At 37.1% G+C, this 18,635-nt stretch overlaps 1 protein-coding gene across 1 annotated transcript; it reads right to left on the reverse strand.

The window, feature by feature from the left end:
• Positions 1 to 21: 21 nt before the first annotated feature.
• Positions 22 to 17,724, reverse strand: LOC131801627 (DNA polymerase zeta catalytic subunit-like). Its single transcript, XM_059120472.1, has 17 exons — positions 17,551 to 17,724; positions 17,081 to 17,310; positions 16,528 to 17,017; positions 15,964 to 16,468; positions 15,770 to 15,886; positions 15,291 to 15,704; positions 15,159 to 15,225; positions 12,437 to 12,550; positions 9,054 to 12,318; positions 5,102 to 5,581; positions 4,711 to 5,045; positions 4,430 to 4,648; positions 3,792 to 4,362; positions 1,136 to 1,249; positions 887 to 1,077; positions 585 to 812; positions 22 to 518 (listed from the first exon to the last, which is right to left on the reverse strand). Exons 1-17 carry the CDS (start codon positions 17,674 to 17,676, stop codon positions 122 to 124), a joined length of 7,863 nt encoding a protein of 2,620 aa, XP_058976455.1. The 5' UTR covers positions 17,677 to 17,724; the 3' UTR covers positions 22 to 121.
• Positions 17,725 to 18,635: the final 911 nt, after the last annotated feature.

Consider the following 18,635-nt stretch of genomic DNA (forward strand, 5'->3'; position numbering starts at 1 on the left):
ATATTGACCAGTTTTGTGCCAGCAAAATATAATTTTTTTTTTCATAAAAAAATATTACAAAACAATTTCATATAATAAATAATTTACAGCATGCATACATTTATATATTAAAACCCTAAAACTAAAATTTCTCTTCAATTAAATTACGAAAATGTACAATTTGTTGCAAATCACGACGTTTCACTTCCAAAACATACAACACCGGACAATCCAATGAGCTACATTTCAAATCACCAACTCGACCACAACATGCCTGACAAATGTGCTGCGTCGTCAGATATCCTTTTTCAATTTTGGACATTTTCGCTTGTAATATTATCATGGAACGTGTCGGATTGCCACAACAAACATCACATATTCCTTGTTTGGTGTGTCGGCCACAGTCCACCATACAATTTGTGGAGGAGAAGAATTGGGATATTGTACTTTTTTTTGATTTATTATTGCCACAGGGTATGACCTCATTGGCCGATGACAGAGCTGGTGTCATAAGGATTTTACGTGGTAAATTTGCAAACCTTGAAGTCGAGGAGGAAGTAGAAGTAGATTATTATGTTAATAAGTTATCCTGCTAATAAACATACCATTCATTGACATCAGCTCCAATTAAAAGCAAACAACGATTTAAGGGCGGTATAATGGCCTTAGTTATATAATATATGCCATTTATTTTGAGACCCTCATCGGCCAGCACTTCATGCGGATGACGTATTAAACGAATCAATGGCACACCAGGTGGCCCATTGGTTATTATGAATGGGACACGTTCTCCGCGTCTCGGTATGCGACGGGGATCTGTCTGAATCCATTTTCTTTATATTTCACAATAAAAACAATTTACAATTTTTAATAAATTTCTCTTAATTTTACCAATAGTTCACATTACCTTGTCAACTCCAGTGCAGGCACACAGGCATTGGCTTTATAGCCATTCATGCCTCTAAACTCCTTGGCAAAGATTAAATCTTGTATATTGGCACGTCCAGATAACAGTTTGGTAAATTGCCTGCAAACATATTGCTTCACTTGGCTAACGTCAGCGGTTTCGAAAAGTATTCGTAAAACTTTTTCCAACATCTGTCATACATAGGGAATGAAATATAGCTAAGCTTTCAAATGTTTTCCACTGCCTTACCTTTGCGACCATAGGACAGCCATCTCTTCGCACAGTTTCAATACCCTTTGCTTCATAGACGGGTTCTTCTTGATCGGGAGTTTCATACATATAACCCACATAACGTTTTTTAGTCTGGAATAAAATATACAAAAACAAGTAAGCAAAGGCTAGAGTCATGCGGGGCCAACCACGTAATACCCTACAGCACTACAATATGTTGGAAGCCCCTTATATCCAATTTCATTTTGGAAGATTTCGTTTTTGAAATAATGTCATAGAGCCCTGCCCAGATGGGTTTTAACCGGGGACATTTACCCAATATTTATGCACTACGTCATGTTGTTAGGTATTCGAAACAATTTCACACGAAAGTTGTGGTCCAACTTACAGTTAAATATAATCCAATGGTCATCCAAAATGCTAGACTTCTTCCCTATCCTTAACTCTCTTCTGATGCAAAATACCGTTTCGATTAGTTTTCAATTGTGGCCTATAGAGCGACTACAAAACAAAATTAGAAAAATTTTAATTTTTGTAGTCCATTTGAACCCCTAAATGTACATCTTAAGAACAATAGGCTTTAAATCTGACCCTAACCCTACCCCCATGCAAAATTTCGTGAGGATCGGACGATAATTGCGAACTGTATATAATACCCTCAAAACGTAATGTTGCAGGGTGTAGAAAAAATTTAGAAAATTTACAATTCAAAATTGAAAATCAAATTGAAAAAATCGCATGCGATAAAAAATATGATAAAATTTGAAAAAAAAAAAAGTGGAACAAAAGATTGTCACTTTTTTATTGGTATATTTTTCTAAGATTTTATCCTTTTCGAATAGATGGGAGTTGTGAAAATCGGCCCTGGGGTTCTTAGCTTATAAGGAGAATAACTAAGATCTCTTTCTTTTACATTTACAGGTGGAGATAAAAATAAAAACTGCAACAAAGTCAAAAGCCATAATTTTTACATTTTTTTGAATTTCATTGAATGAAAGCAAAAAATGTCGGAAATAGCATCAAATTATGTCCTGTTGGAATGTCCAAGGTCTGCGGCCAAAATGTCTGCATGCCCAAGGCTTTAATACACCGTCCACAATATTTTCGCGATAATATTCGGTATTTATTCTGATGCCACGGTCGATTAATACGAGCGGAGAGCGACCATCGGCTGTTATGGCAGCCCATACCATCACCATGGCCGGCGCTTGAGTTCTGTGGGCCAACCGAAGGCGCACATTTTCAGCTGACCTATTTGGCAAGTAAATACGATCATATTGTTTGTTTGCAAACTGCTGGACAACGAATGTTTTCTCATCGGAGAAACCCAAATTCGGCTGTCACCACTTTCGGCCAAGCGAAGCAACTCTTTAGCTCTTTTGAGTCTTTTTTTTCGGTGGAATTTTAATGGCTATACCCCGAGTTCATTTTTCAATATTTGCGATATGTTCAGCTCACGAGCCATTTTTCGGCCACTGCGACGCGGGTTTCGATCAAATCCCTTCTTTACTTTTCGAACCATTTCTGCGGATGTTGCTGTTTTCTTCCCTCCACGTCCTTGACGTCGGGCTACGCTACAAGGATCACGGTAACGAGCGATGGTACGAGACACAAAATATTTAATTAACATTTAACATTTCCGTTGCGGTGGAATTTTAATGGCTATACCCCGAGTTCATTTTTAATATTTGCGATATGTTGAGCTCACGAGCCATTTTTCGGCCACTGCGACGCGGGTTTCGATCAAATCGCTTCTTTACTTTTCGAACCATTTCTGCTGATGTTGCTGTTTTCTTCCGTCCACTTCCTTGACGTCGGGCTACGCTAAAAGCATCACGGTAACGAGCGATGGTACGAGACACAAAACATTTAATTAACATTTAAATGCTGAGTGGAGAGAGTGGTTTTTCCAGCTAAATATAAAGAAATCACACTATTACGCTTGAATTCCATCACAAATAACTTTTTTCTGAAAAATTCTCACAAAAATGCTTTTGTACGCTTGTAAACAATATTAAGAGCTGTCACTGGATTAATTTTAACAGCTGTCGGATGAGTGGCTTAGAAATGTAAAAAATTGTTGCAGGTTTCAGTTTCTTCATCTCACCCTGTATACTGTATCTATTTTGCTACATATCCGATATCTTGGCTATTAGCATCACTGTATTGGCCAGAAGTGACCTTTTAATGTATTGTGATTTGGCTGTGATTAAAAATATTCGCGGTTAAGTGCAATTTTCCTATTTTCTTACATAACAGTCCTAAACTCAACTGCAAAAATCAGCAAAATTTCCTGTTTTTGGTCCATTTCAACCCCTAAATATTTTGCAATCATCTCCAAAACTAAAGGGTTCTAACCCCACCTCCATTTTCAATTTTGTGAGGATCGTGTCATAATTGTGACCTGTAGCTTGATTATAAATTAACATGGACAGATGGACGGTCGGGCATACATAACTAGATCGACTCAGCTCGGCGAGATAGAAAGATCCATACATACTTTCCTATGTCGGAGACCAATATTTCGAGGTGTTATATAATTTTTGGCTCAATCAAACTTATAATACCCCCAACCCACAGTGTTGTAAGGTATAAAAATAATTGCCAAACATTCATTCTTTCCAAACATCATCAGATTAGAAAGCCATTTTTGAACATTTCTTCACACTCTTACCTGCAGTATACACGGCTGATAGACCTTTTCCAATTTCAATTTTACGGGATGGGGATTCTGTTTTGTTATCGCATCGGCAATTTCTTCACCAATACGAAAAGCTTCCTCGCGATTGCGACCAGGTACCAAAACGAAAAGAGAATCGGTGTCACCATAGACAACCTTAACATTCCAGTTTTCATTGGCTTCAACCGTTTTAATAGCCCTCTCCAATGTTTCACGGCCTTTAGCCACCACCGAATCGCCCACCTCTACGCAAGGCATGCGACCACTAAAATTTGCTGCCGTATAACCGTAGGTGACATTTGCCATCAGTTTTAAACCCAATTGACGCGAATGAAGGATGCGCTGCAATGCTGAATTGGTTTTGTGTAACTTCATGGACTGCTTTACCATTTGACGCGTGTCTAGAATTTCGGTCAGCATTCTGGGTAGAATGCCTTCACGTACGGACGACTTGACAAAGACCACACCGCAGGGAGAGATTGTGATGAGATCACAATCCACCAGTTTACGCAGCATTGTGGGTGAGACACGCAGCTGGGAGGCACCAAATTCAAATGGGGTTGATCTGAAAAGTTGATAACATTTAAAGTAAACTTAGCTTGTGGGTAATGAAAAGAGAAAAGCCTATTTACATTCCCAAATGTTCCACACGTCCCAGGCAAGTTGAAAAACAGTAATTATAACCAATTATCATGCTGGGGTATAAACTTTGAAAATCCAAAACAATCAGGGGATCCGCATAGAATCTAGACTGGGGCTCTAAAATTAAGGGTAAATACTCTGGCGCCCTCATATGGGCTCTTTGTTGAACGCTGGACGATGCGGGCACCAAATTTTTGGGTTTAGCTATTCTGTAATTAAGTAATGAAAATATTACCTCTAAATGATTTATTATTGGCAAATGAAAGCCTACCTCAACATCATACTCTCCACACGAAATTGTGAACCTCTCGACAGGACTTCATAGAATTGTATGCCAATCAATTTTGCCATTTCACTGGTGCGTCCAATCAAATCCAATTGATCCAATAATGCCAGCGTACCTCTTACCCTTTCCAAATAGTATTCCAAAACAATCCAACGTGATCCGGGTGAAAAATACCATTCCGTCAACGAACGATAACTATGGCAGGGGCAACGTTTGTGCAATATGTGATACATGACATTTTCAAAGGTATAGGAAGTGAGGGCTATCTCGGAACGCATGAGCCGCCAGACATCCAATAGAATGCGGCCACACAGTTTCATCTAAAACGCAGATATTCTTGTACACCTATTATTCATAAAGAGAATACTGTTCCTACCTCCACATCTAAATCGGTAAACGAATCCCGATCTTCATCAACAAATTCCCTAGTCTTTTGGGTGGGAACTCGTGACAGCAGAGGTGCAATATTTAAACATAAATACTTGGCCCGATCAATAATATAACCCCAAGAGGACATTTCAATTTCATAGCCGGCGTAAATATCGGGATCCCAACGTGAGCATAGGCCCAATAGAGCTTCCAACGCTTCAACTTCACTGTTAACAATTGTGACTTCAATATCTTCATCCAGTCCATGGATATGACCCTCTTTCGTTACCTTATCCCGGGGATCATGTACCATAATATAACCACAAGATTTCCTGGGCAATTTCTTTGCGTCATCAATGTGATCACTGGGTATGCTATTTTCAATGGCGTAGAATATACAGCGTATTTCATCGATTTGGGGATTTGGAAAGAAATCCTCACGAGTGGCCACAAATAGTTCCAAGGTAACCGTGGTTAGGTAATTGAACTGAAATTGGAAAAGTATTGTTTAATGTAAATTGTTGCAAAGAAATACAGAACATAGTTCAGGACAGACCGACACTTATTTGTTCGCAAAAATAACAAAGTGCGGTAAGTTGAAACAGGTTAGGTTTAAGGATGCACAGCAACATGTTTCACACGGAGACCTTTATCTCAGAAAGAATCAACAGTGGTGATAGGAAAGGGAACGTTATAGAAAAGAACAAGCAAAAAATCAGCCAAGTTCAGCCGGCTCAACTTTTTATACTCTCCACCATTCGGAAGGAACTTGAACATTTTCTAAAAAAAATCCTCTGAAAAATACAGCTCAAATGAAAACCTTTGTATGGAAGCTATACAAAGGCGTGGTGCTGCATAAGTAATTTTTTGTCATAGGCTGTAGTAACGATTCCGAACTTTAAATACGAAATTTGAAACAGTTCTGGTGAATACTGTCGCTATATTATCAAAATAACTAATAAAGGGAGGTACCATTGTATGGGGGTAATAGAAAGATGTCGACCTGCACAGACAATTTTCTGTCATAGACTGTAGTATCCATTACGAAATTCAAATAACAAATGTGAAACAATTCCGGAGAATAATGTCGCTTAAATCATCAAAATACCGAAAATAGGGAGGTACCACTATACGAAGACGTGGACCTGCACAGATAATTTTCTGAGATAGGCTGTAGACAGACGGACATCACTAAATCGACACAGAATTTTATGCTGATCAATAATAGATATACTTTGTGGGGTCTAAACTGACAAAACTTAATAAACCCTCCATACTATGGTGGAGGTATAAAAAGAAAGGTAGATTAGAGGAGGTGTATTACTAGTAGGGTTTGGTTAGGTAAAAGCTACTTTTGGCAAACGTAAGTATGATGAGAAGGGCTTTTATCATTAACTGCGGTCAGATATGTGATGCTGTAGCTGCCAGTCAGTGTGCCTATCGCTTAAATCAGACCTGTTAATCGACAGAAGGGTGCAGGATCTTCTTCTCGAGATTGCTAGATGTTCTGCCAGCATCTTCGGTGACAGTCATCTTGAAACAATTTATCTTAGCTTATCGGTGGTTTGACAGTCTCATCAATTGGTAGATTGATTGACTGGGAACCACTGCAAGGTTATTTATCAGTCATTTCGTCATTCACTATATTGCTGTGTTCAACAAAGCGTAATGAATTCAGGTATCTCAAAGAGGACTTTCTGGCAATCAGATATGACTCTCGATTTAATGGCACTTGACTTGAAAGATTTAAGGGCAGTGCTGACTATTGACATGTACTCGGATAGTTACTGGCCCTATAATGCTATTAGAAGGTTCCGTTTTGGCAGCCTCCTCCGCCTGAATAGCGCTGTAATTGTCATTAAATTTATAGAAGCATTTAATATTTAGATTAGTTCTGAATACTCCAACACTGGTATCATGCATCTTGGATCATGAATAGCCAGACCGTCCCCCTGCGTGGAGCATAGCTGATTGCTATCGAACACGTACACAGGTTGCAAATAGTGGAAGGCCCAGTGCATATACTGGGTAGCTACGAAATAAATAAGCAGTCGCGGAAAGTCAGCGGGCCTGGGGGAAGATTCTCGGCTTAAATATCCAAGTGCCAATGATGATGAAATAAGGGTAGCACTCCAATATGGACTTCTCTGTTATTAGCAATTAAAAGGTATTTGAAAAGTGTTCCTTCTCAGACTGCAATATGCTATTCTTCCTGGTGACTAAATGTCAGAAATTTTATAGGAACCCAAAAAGGACAGACACGCACAAATTTAAATCCCTTAAGACCGAGTTGATAAAGGACTCTTGACGTCTGAAATCAACCAACGATGTCGAGAGAGTGGTTAATGTAGTCACAAGTGTCCTTTCAAGGTATGAAAAATTTTGTTCTTTATATAAATATTTAGAGGTCGATGCCTCACTAAAGCCTTTGATAAAAGAAAAAGTTGCCAGATACACATAACCACCCGCTGGCAATGAAAATTCCATTTAACTCAATTTCACCAGTCCTATACTAGATATAAACCGGACTAGTACCAAATGTGTCCCCAAATAATGCAAAGGTAACCAATTGACACCTTTTCGTCCCTAAGTAATGCAAAGCAGCGACAGTTGTGCATAAATAAAAACCACCACGAAAAAACCAAACGAACATTTGAATGAGATCTCTACGAACAAGAACCACTTTGAATAGTTTTTTTTTTAGATTACCAATAAAAAAACAATGCACCGTTATTCTTGAGGAATGCAAGTGCGTTTTGTTTGGAAAAAGCATTCTTATTCTAATGTGAAGTGAAGTATCATTTTTCTGTGCAAATAAGTTATAAAGTGTTGAAAATAACAAATAAAAAGGTAAGAATGAGTAGTAAAAGTAATAATAGTAATAAAATAATAATAAAAGTAATTCAATGTAAAATTATAGCATTCTTCTCAGAATTGTTACAAATTATTAATTTGTTTGTTTTCACTATAGGTCAAATCAAAATTTTAGCTGATGCTTTAGCTGAGTTGAAGGTGATGGTGCTACGATCTCAAAGTGATGAGATACCATTATCGAATAGGTTCCCCATCACTTATGAAAACAAACATAGATTATATACAATTTGTGTTAATTTTTAGGTAAAGATTATAGCATCAATTATAAAAGGAGAGGAAATATCGAAATGTTAAAAATGTTCAAATATTACTACGAGTATAATATTGAGGAAAACCATGGAAAAAAGTTTGAAGTCCCTAAGTAATATATACAGCGTTATTTTAGGTAAGGTGTATATAAACATTATTTTTATATTCTACATTTTCATACATTAAACATTATTTTTTGCAGATTCAATACCAGTTACAGAATATTCGGACACCCCTGAAACACAACTGCGAAAAGCAATACAAGTGCTTTTATAAATATTAAATTTAATTTATTTTTGTTCAAGTTTTATAGAGTAAGGTATATTTGTATTCATTTGTTTGCAATAAAAAAATGAATTAAAACTAAAAATTAGAATTTCACTAACAATAATTGGTACTGAACTATCTCATGGGAAACCAGTTTAAAATTGGTCTGCTTATACTAGATAAGGGATAGTCAAATGACACTAGTACATAACTGTATACATAGAACTAGTTAAAAGGTAGTCTGCTGACACTAGTCTGTGGCTGTGTACTTGGAACTTGGTAAGGGTTAGTCTTTTGTCACTGGTATATGACTGTAAACCTGGAACTAGTAAAGTACCATCTACAGGTAATGCAAAGGGAGCCAATTGGTTACCTCGTATGACATCCCCATGTTAAAGTTTACAGTTGTTTGCACTGTGAGGGGTCTTAAGTGGAACTAGTTACTGTAACTCTGAGAATCGACGAGTTTCCGATGCCGAACTAGTTCATGTTGCTAGCGGGCAAGCTAGCCATTATGAAACCTATTATTAGCTCAGAGAACTACAAGTTACAAAATAAATTTTACTTACCTCAATATCAGCCTTGGCTTGTTGTAGATTTTCTAAAGCCACTTTAAAGCCATAGCTACTATTAAATGTTGTATCATTACTATGGCCACTACCGCCACCAGTGGTAATATCATGGACGTTTAGTTGGCGCAAAAACGAAGAACGTTCCAACTCGGCTAAGGCAGTTTGACTGGATACACTGGATTCGCTGTTCTGTGAAGAATGTGGCAGAATACTTTCATCGGCGCACGTGGGCACAACATCCTTGTCCTTTACATCTTCTTGATACGTAGTGGCATTGAGGGGGTTATGTTTCTCCATGGCTTCTTGCATTTTTTTATTCAATGAAACCCGTCTCAGTACACGTCTATTGTGTCGTCTTCTTGTTAATGGATTAACACGTTCCAAGGGTATTTTTTCCAATTTTGTAGTGACCGGAGTAAAACTTTTGTTTATTTCGCGATTTATTTGGGATTGTTCTTTGACTACGGGCGTTCCGGGGGTTAAAGGTGTTAGAGTTAGACTCATGGAAGAACAATTTAAACTAGTGTCACTATCATTGTCACCATCACTGCCACCGGCATTCAACATCATTGTAACCTTTTGTCGCCTCACTTTAATTGGACTATCTTCTTCGGCGGCTAAATTGTGCGTCTTCTCTTTTGCGTCTTCTTCCTTGAGATTTCCTTTTAGTTTTAACAATTCTCGCGCTTTGAGCCAAAGTTTTGCATCCTGTCTAGAGGGCGCCGACTTTTGTGGTTCAATGGCTACAGTTGTTTGATTGGCAAAATATTCCCTGACGCGCTGGGAGTTGCGATATCGAGTCAACATTTCTGGTCCACCCAAACGCATCAACTGTTGTCGTCTCCATAGAGTAAGACCCTTTACATCACTACCCAAAATACTTTGAAATTCTTCCAGATCATTGAGTTTATTGCTATTTATTTGTAGAATTGTAAAACCAATTTCTTTGTGTTTGGTAACATCATCTGGATTACTGTAGAACGGCTTCTGAAATTCATATTCTGGTAATTTGAGTTTTTCACAACCTTTCAAAACCTCCTCTCTTGTGGGTGGTAAATCAAGTGGGGTCAAGATAACCTCTGAATCTGGAGGTGGAGAATCGTGGCTATTGCTTTCATGGGATGAAATTATTTGAATGTTATTATCCTCGTAGGAATTGCCTGAATGTTTGTTTTGCAATAAAGAACTTGGACTTGAATTTTGAGTAAACAACGAGGGACTGTTTTCATAAAATGTTAAAATTTTGTTGGTTTTGATATGGTTTTCTATGGGTGGACTTGGGGTTTCGATGATTTCATCCTCCGAACTTTGAGAGAAAAACTGAATTGACGGAGATTTGGAATGTTGGATATTTGTGGATTGGGGTTTAGCCGAGTCTTCGGTTTCTATTGGTTTTCCCAGACTCTCACCAAGAGCAGATAATTTAAGAAGTGCATTGAATAAATTCTTATTTCCGGAAAATCCCAATGACGCTGAAGATATTTGGGAATCTTCCGATAAGTGTTTTGACATAATATGCAGGTCTTTAGAATCTTCATTTGGTCTTAACTGGATATCCTCTGTTAGAGTCCTTAGAGTGAATCGATCATTTGAATTAGTTTGTTGGTTATTTGCATCGTTCTTACCTCCATGTGTTGTTTTTAAGCCTACAGACGGTTGTGCTATATCTCTTTCAAAAACAGTTATATTCTTCACCAAACTCTGATTGTTATCATCAACTATCAGACTTCTGTCATCGTCCCATTCTTCTACAACATCTATCATAGATGTTTCCCTTGAACGTTCAATGGTTTTGAATGTTTCCTCCGAATCACCACTTGTTTCGAATCTTAAATGTTCCATAGTGCTTGAGGTGTAGTTGTGCTTCTCATTATCACTTGTTGGTTGACATTCTTCTGGTTGTGTTTCTGTGGTCTTCTTTTTCATATTGTCTGCTTCTATTGGATATTCATTGTTATTTCCTTCTTGTAAACATTCTGTAGGTTCTTGTAGGGCAGATTTATATTGTGAAGCCTCATTTGTAGTTTGAATTTTATTCAATGGTTTCTCTATTGTACTGGCTTCTACACTGCTGTTTTTAATGGAAGATTTACTGACGGGACTTTTGTGTTGCATTGTACTAAAAGTATCACAACGTTTCCCTTTATTACCTGCAGTTTCAATTCCAGCCGACTTTTCTTGCATCGTAGCGTCTACTTCTTTGTTATCCTTTGCATGTACAGAATCTTGCTTATTCTTCAAGTTTGCTGGCTTGGAATATACCTCTGAGACTTTTTGAATTCTTATGCCACAGTTTTGTAATACATGATTTGGAAGAGATTCTCCATTGATTTCTGTTTCATTTGTAGTTTTATTTGATATTTCCAAATTTTGTAATTTAAAGTCTGGATTTTCAATAACTTCTTTTGAAATACCATTCTCTTCTCTTTCCCCTCTTAAATTTGCAGACACTTTTTGACATACTCTTTTCAAACGTACACGACATTTCCTTCTTGGCGTAGGAATAGTATCAACCTTTTCAACCATCCCTAACTTTTGACAATATTTACGCTGAGTGTTTTTAATCAAATGATCCTTAGCATGGTTATTTAAATTTTCACATCGATCCTCGCCCTCATTCTCTGTTAAAGACTTCAACATGTGTTCATTATTCTTTACTTTAGCTCCATTCTCTAAATTAGCTGATTTAATTTGATGATTTTTTAAATTATCTCTTTCGCTATTCATGGCATTTGAATTCTCCAAATGGGTGGCAATTACCTCACCATTTTCACAAGTTATTTTGCGTCTTTTAGCCGAGCGTGATGTGCTAAGAAAACTACGTCTTAGACGTTTTAAGTTCGGTGTTTTTCGATACTGAAATGAAGGATTGTCAGCCTCATCATCGGACTCAATAACCTCATCATTATCTTCATCCACATTGTCCTGGTTAGCAGATGGAATGGTGTCCTTAACAAGTGTGGTCTTAATACTACTTCCTTCGTGATTTGAAAGTGCCCTCTTAATATCGTTTTTATTCGTTTGTACTTTCTGTTTCCTACTTTTGGAAATTTCAATATTTCCACCACTTATGTCTTCTTGTGTTTGGGATCTTGAATTACATTCATTGATTTCATTTTCGGAATGTTCCTGGATTTGCCCTATTTGTTCATTACCTTCTACACTGTACACTCGCAGCAATTTCTCATTTGTTCTTCGTGGAGTTAGATTACAAGTAACATGAGTTTTATCCAAATTTCTTTTCGAACGTCTTCGATTGACACTGAAATGAAAATAAAAAATGTAATTCATTGAGTGCGCATTATTACGAATAAGATATCCTAAACGATTGATATTTCAATTGAGGAAAAAATCACATCATATCTTATTTGACAACTTACTTGGCAGTTTCCTCAACAACAGGGAATTCGAACACGTTTTCTTGCTCTGATGACTCTACAGAAATACTCTTGCGCCTTAATTCGGTCATTGCCACTCGTCTGCGCAATGAAATCCTGCAAGGAAATATTTTTAAAATAATTAAAGAATAATCTGACTCAATACAACTTAAATGCATCGAAACTCTTTTTGTTCAAGAGTAATGCAGACTTCAATAAGTATAAAAGCAAAACAAGTAAAAAAGCTGTAAGTTCGGCCGTGCCGAACTTTGAATAGCCTCCACTTGTCACCTGTTGTAGGCTGTAGTTTTCATTGCGAACTACAAACACCAAATTTGAAAAAAAATTGTTGAATTATGTCGCTAAAATCATCAAAATACCGAATATCGGGAGGTACAGTTATATGGGGGCTATACGAAGATGGACCTGCACAGACAATTATCTGTCTTAGGCTGTAGTATCCATTACGAACTTTAAATACCAAATTTGAAACAATTGCAGTTAATAAGGTTCGTAGAATCATCAAAATACCAAATATCGGGAGGTACAGTTGTATGGGTGCTATACGAAGACGTGGACCTGCACAGAAAATTTTCTGTTTTAGCCTATAGTATCCATTACGAACTTCAAATACCAAATTTGAAACAATTCCGATGGATAATGTCGTTTAGATCACCAAAACACCGAAAATAGGGAGGTACCATTATATGGGGGCTATACCAAAACGTGATTTCCAAAGACGGACGGACATCGCTAAATCGACATAGAATTTTATGCTGATCACGAATATATAGACTTTGTAGAGTCTAAAATGTATATTTCGAGGTATTACAAATGGAATGACAAACTTAATATACCCTCCATACTATGGTGGAGGGTATAATAAAAAATGGTAAAATTAAGTCAGCTTTTTTTGCTTACATACCTTTCTTTTCTTTCACCGCTATTTATTATTCCCAGAATGAACACAATGGAACAAAGGTCTCCGAGTGCGTAGCAGCGCATTCTTAAATCCAACATGTTAAACCTAACTATAATGCGATGAACAGGTAGCTCAGAGATTCTGGATGAACGACTTTTTAAAATCAGAATGGAATAAAGTTTTCTACAGATGGTAAGTACTTCGATGGAATTGTAGTCAAACGACTAAAGTAGAAGATAAATATGAAGGCAAATAGGAGAAGAAGCTGCGGTCTTAATGGCTTAAATTTGGTTGTTATCTAAAATCCTAAAACGAATTATCGATATAAAAACTCCTCGCCTTTAGGGGATTTTCAGAGAACCACATCCTATGACCCTTATGTGTGTTAACGACGTCTAGAAAAAAACGTTTCATAGCGTTTCAAGTGCCATCTACACGTCACATTGAGATATTGTACTGTATTCGCCATTACTAAAAAAGTACTGTACATTTTGTAATGTCATCACGTTATATTTCGTCAATAGATGTCGTTGGCATTTTTGAAATATCTTCATGCCGACTTCAACACAATCTATAACTGAAAATTGTAATTTCGTCCAGTTTACCCGGTGTCGAAAACTGTTGATATGTACCAGTCTTGTACAAAGGTTCTTATAATGAAACTCCCTTTACCCCTAATGAGGGTCAACCTCATATATTTCACTAATTATACCCTCCACCATGGGTAGGAGGGTATATTAACTTTGTCATTCCGTTTGTAACACCTCTAAATATTCGTCGTAGACCCCATAAAGTATATATATTCATAATCAGCATAAAATTCTAAGACGATTTAGCGATGTCCGTCTGTCTGTCTGTCCGTCTGTCTGTCTGTCCGTCTGTCTGTCTGTCTGTCTGTTGAAATCACGATAGAGCCCACATTATTTGACGTAGACCTTTGGCACAAGTGTGTGTATTGTCCCTAGGATGGTTGGTATTGAAAATGAGATATATCGGTCCACGTTCTGGTATAGTCCCCATATAACGGTACCTCCCGATATTCGGTATTTTGATGATTTATGCCACATTTTTTCACGGATTTATCTGAAAATTGGTATTTGTAGGTCATGACGGGTCCCTGAGCGTGTGGCAAAACATTGCATGTATAGGTCCACGTTTTGGTATAGCCCCCATATAACGGTACCTACCGATATTCGGTATTTTGATAATTTATGCCACATTTTTTCACGGATTTGTCTGAAAATTGGTATTTGTAGGTCATGACGGGTCCCTGAGCGTGTGGCAAAACATTGCATGTATAGGTCCACGTTTTGGTATAGCCCCCATATAACGGTACCTACCGATATTCGGTATTTTGATGATTTATGCCACATTTTTTCACGGATTTGTCTGAAAATTGGTATTTTTAGGTCACAACGGGTCCCTGAGCGTGTAGCAAAACATTGCATGTATAGGTCCACGTTCTGGTATAGTCCCCATATAACGGTACCTCCCGATATTCGGTATTTTGATGATTTATGCCACATTTTTTCACTGATTTGTGTAAAAGTTGGTATTTGTGGGTCATAATGGGTCCTAGCTCGTGTGGCGAAACATTGTAATTATAGGTGCACGTGTTGGTGTAGCCCCTATATAACGGTACCTCCCGATATTCACATTTTAATGTTTTTTGCCACATTTTTTCTAATGTTCTTTTACCCTAGGGTGGAGGGTATTAAAAGTTTGGCCCGGCCGAACTTAATGTTTTTTTACTTGTTTTTAAATCGTTAATTTGAGGAAAAAAATATAAAATAAAAAACTTACAAATTCTTTGATTTCTCCGCAACCGATGATAAAGAAGAAGCCTCGGCATCAGGATTTGTTACTGTTTCTAAAATAAAAAGGCATAACACATTTCAGATCTCTACAATTTCTCGCCTTCCATTATAAACTTACGCTTCCCTGTCGAACGATTGGTAATAACCAAGGGCAACGGTTTGTATTTATGACCACTTTTGGGTGTTCTCGGCGAACGAGATGGCGATGCGGCGCCAAGTGTATGTCGTCTTTGTGGCGTAGTTGGGGTACGTGGTGGTGTTTTAGCTGTGGCTATATTTTTTGTACTTTTACTTGGTGTTTTAAGTATATCATCAGAACCATCGTTTTGTGGTAAAGATGTTTGTAACGTTCTTTCTGTTGATGTTTGTGTCAATTTCAAAATCAGATCATCCAAATCGTCAAGGGCAACAGAAAAATCATGTAGATTATCATCTGTGTCATCGGTTTTATTTAAATCATCATCACAGTGAGATTTCTCCAATACTGCTGCGGCGGCGGTCTCTTTGTCTAATAGCTCGGGAGACAGGGCAACTAAATGGGGGTGGTTTTGAAATGTAAATGTGGGATTCTTTGCGTGAATTTTCCTAGAAACTTACACTCCTTTTGATTTTGTGATAACGGAGCCAAACTGCTATCCAAATCTATCTTTTCACTGTTATTATCCTCTTCTAACTGTTGTAAGATATTCAACAACTCCACGTCTTCCTCTCGTACTGCAAAAATTACAAAAAGATAACAATTTATTAAACCATTTATGTATATTGCCTCAGTCCGCCAACACACTACTTACATGTTGCATTATGTGGAACATGCTGCTGTGATTGTGTTAAACTTAATACCAACTCTTCATCCACTATGGTTTCATCCATGAATATACTTTCATCTTCTGATAGTTTTTCACTATCGGCTCTTGTTAAATCCAACAATTCTTTGTTCGAAATACTTTGTTGAAAAACATTGTTATTGGACAAATGATTCTCCACAAAGGAAGCATTTATTAAATTCTCACTTCCATCGGAGCATTCTTCGGGATAAACAGCATTTTCCATCATTTTTGTAAGATTAAATGTGCGCTTTTGTTGTCTTGTTAAATTGAGGCTAGTGTTCATGGTCATATTTGAGACATTCGATTGTTGTGTACAATTTATGGTTTGATCAGTTAATTGAGTGGTTTCCAATATGGAATTCTCTAACGCTATTAGTTTACTAACTAAGGCAGTACGATAGAATACTTCGCTTTCAGTGGGATATGCAATGGGACGCTCTTGTGTTGGTGGGACTTCAAGGGCAGGAATCTGCAAACAAGATATTGCATTTTAAAACAAATAATTGTATTTTAATCTTATCACATTACCCCTTTCAATTTCTCTTCATCATCCTTAAAAGTCTCCAACAATTTTTCTCTACGTAACTTCTCATCGTTCCAAATAGATTCTATTCCCGGATTGGAATGTAAGGAATTTTTGCCTTTTGTAACTAGCTGAAAACGATTCAAAATAAAACTTGAACCAATGTCACATTCAAGACTACAGCATGAAATCTTTTTGGCAATATCACAGTCTAAAAGCTGAGCCTCACTGATTGCCTTAACCGCTACACTTTCAGAATTGTCTGATCGACGAAATTTTACAACTTCCAATGGAACATGAATCATACTCATGCCATATAGATTATAATCAATCATAAATTGTAAAATATATGGTACGTGAGCTTCATGTGGATGGAAATGTTTGTTCATAATGGCTCCATTTTGTAATAGATTAGCTGCTCGCCGCACAAAACGTGGATTAAACATGTGAATCTTTAGGTATTGATGCTCTGAACGATGATAGCCATAAAATGGTCTGTATAAATGTAACAATTTATAAAAATTACCAAAGATATTATAAAAAATAATTAGTACTTACATGCCCTTAACCAATTGCACCTTGAAAACATGCTGCACATTCGAGCTCCCTTGGCTCAGAGATATATTTATGGCCTTATCCAAATTCATTGCTATTTGATATATTGCCTTATTAACCGACTCGAAATCTTTTTGGTCATAGGGCACATAGAAGTAGGGGAATACGCCATGGACATGCATACAAGTCTTTTGACCCTGGGCATTTGAACCAAATATGCGTATAATGGGAACCTATGGGCGGAGAAGGACAAATAATACTTTTAAATTATGACACGCTTTTTCCGAATCATATCAAGGACTTGTTTGGGTATATTTAGGTGCAGGATGAACCAAAATCTCAACCGGCCTTAAAAATATTATGGTAAAAACTGAAATACATTGGAACACACAAATACATAGTTTCTAGAATTTACAGTTTCTAGAAAGGATTGCTCCTCATTTCTCCCAAGTCACACTGCTATTCCTACCAACCTTTTTGATTTCTTTGCCGCGAAATTCCGAATAGACAGGATCCAAGCCAGGCACTGGTTTCTCCATGTAAAAGTCGGCAATAACCAGACGTAGTGAGAATATTCCATCATTTGTAGACATATTCATTCAATATTTAGATTAACAAAATAATAAAATTGTGAAATTAATCGAAGACATGGTCTAAAACATGAGAAACAATCAGTGTTTATTTACATTGCTTCTTCTTGGCGCCCAAAGAAAAATATGGCATTCTACATGAATTGATAGCAAATTAATAACAGCTGGTTCAATAAAAGGTATCTAAAGACGAAATATATTACTCAAAGCACCATTCACATGAGGAAAGTCTAAATATTATATATAGAAAGCATATATTTCGTTTTAATGTTTCTTGGTTTTCGAAGCCTACTTGATGGCACTTGGGAACCGGTTACAAAGTACCTAATACTAAGTTTTAAGTTGTAAAAGGAAAACCCCAGTCCGTCTAAATTGTAAATTCCACTGCTTATACTTCAAATAAAACATCATAAAGAAGGTTAACCCAGGAAACACTCTTAGACAGACCTAAACCTTAAGTTCATCATGCTGGCAATATTTCTCTTTCACCAAAAATCGTATGAGTTTTTGGCAGTGTTGTCATATTTATTTCATGGAATTACCCGTGTGTCGACCCAACTTACTTTCATGAAATAATTTGTGTATTTACAGAGTCTTGACGTATTTATGTCAGTGATAGAACCTCATTTATGATAAGTAAGTTTAATTGTGGGAAGTCTCTGTTTTTAAGACAAAGGGGTAAATATGGGAATGCATAAAGCGCTTATTTGACTGGCTTAAGTCTTAGGCAGGCTTCTTCATAGAGGAATAAAAGAGTTTTAGGTTAACTTAGTTCGATTTAGGTTAACTTAGTTCCTTTGTTCATTTCCGAAGAAGCCAGCCGATGGCTCAAGCCAGCCAAATAAACGTTTTATGTATTCCCACCCTAAAGGAAATAAAAATATTGTAAAATAATACAGGTAACAGCAAGTGTTTTGTATAACGTAACAACAACCACATACACATTTGTTTTTGTACGTAATAAAAGT

The sequence above is a fragment of the Musca domestica genome, unplaced genomic scaffold, assembly GCF_030504385.1.
Source record: "Musca domestica strain aabys unplaced genomic scaffold, Musca_domestica.polishedcontigs.V.1.1 17, whole genome shotgun sequence".
NCBI lineage: Eukaryota > Metazoa > Arthropoda > Insecta > Diptera > Muscidae > Musca > Musca domestica.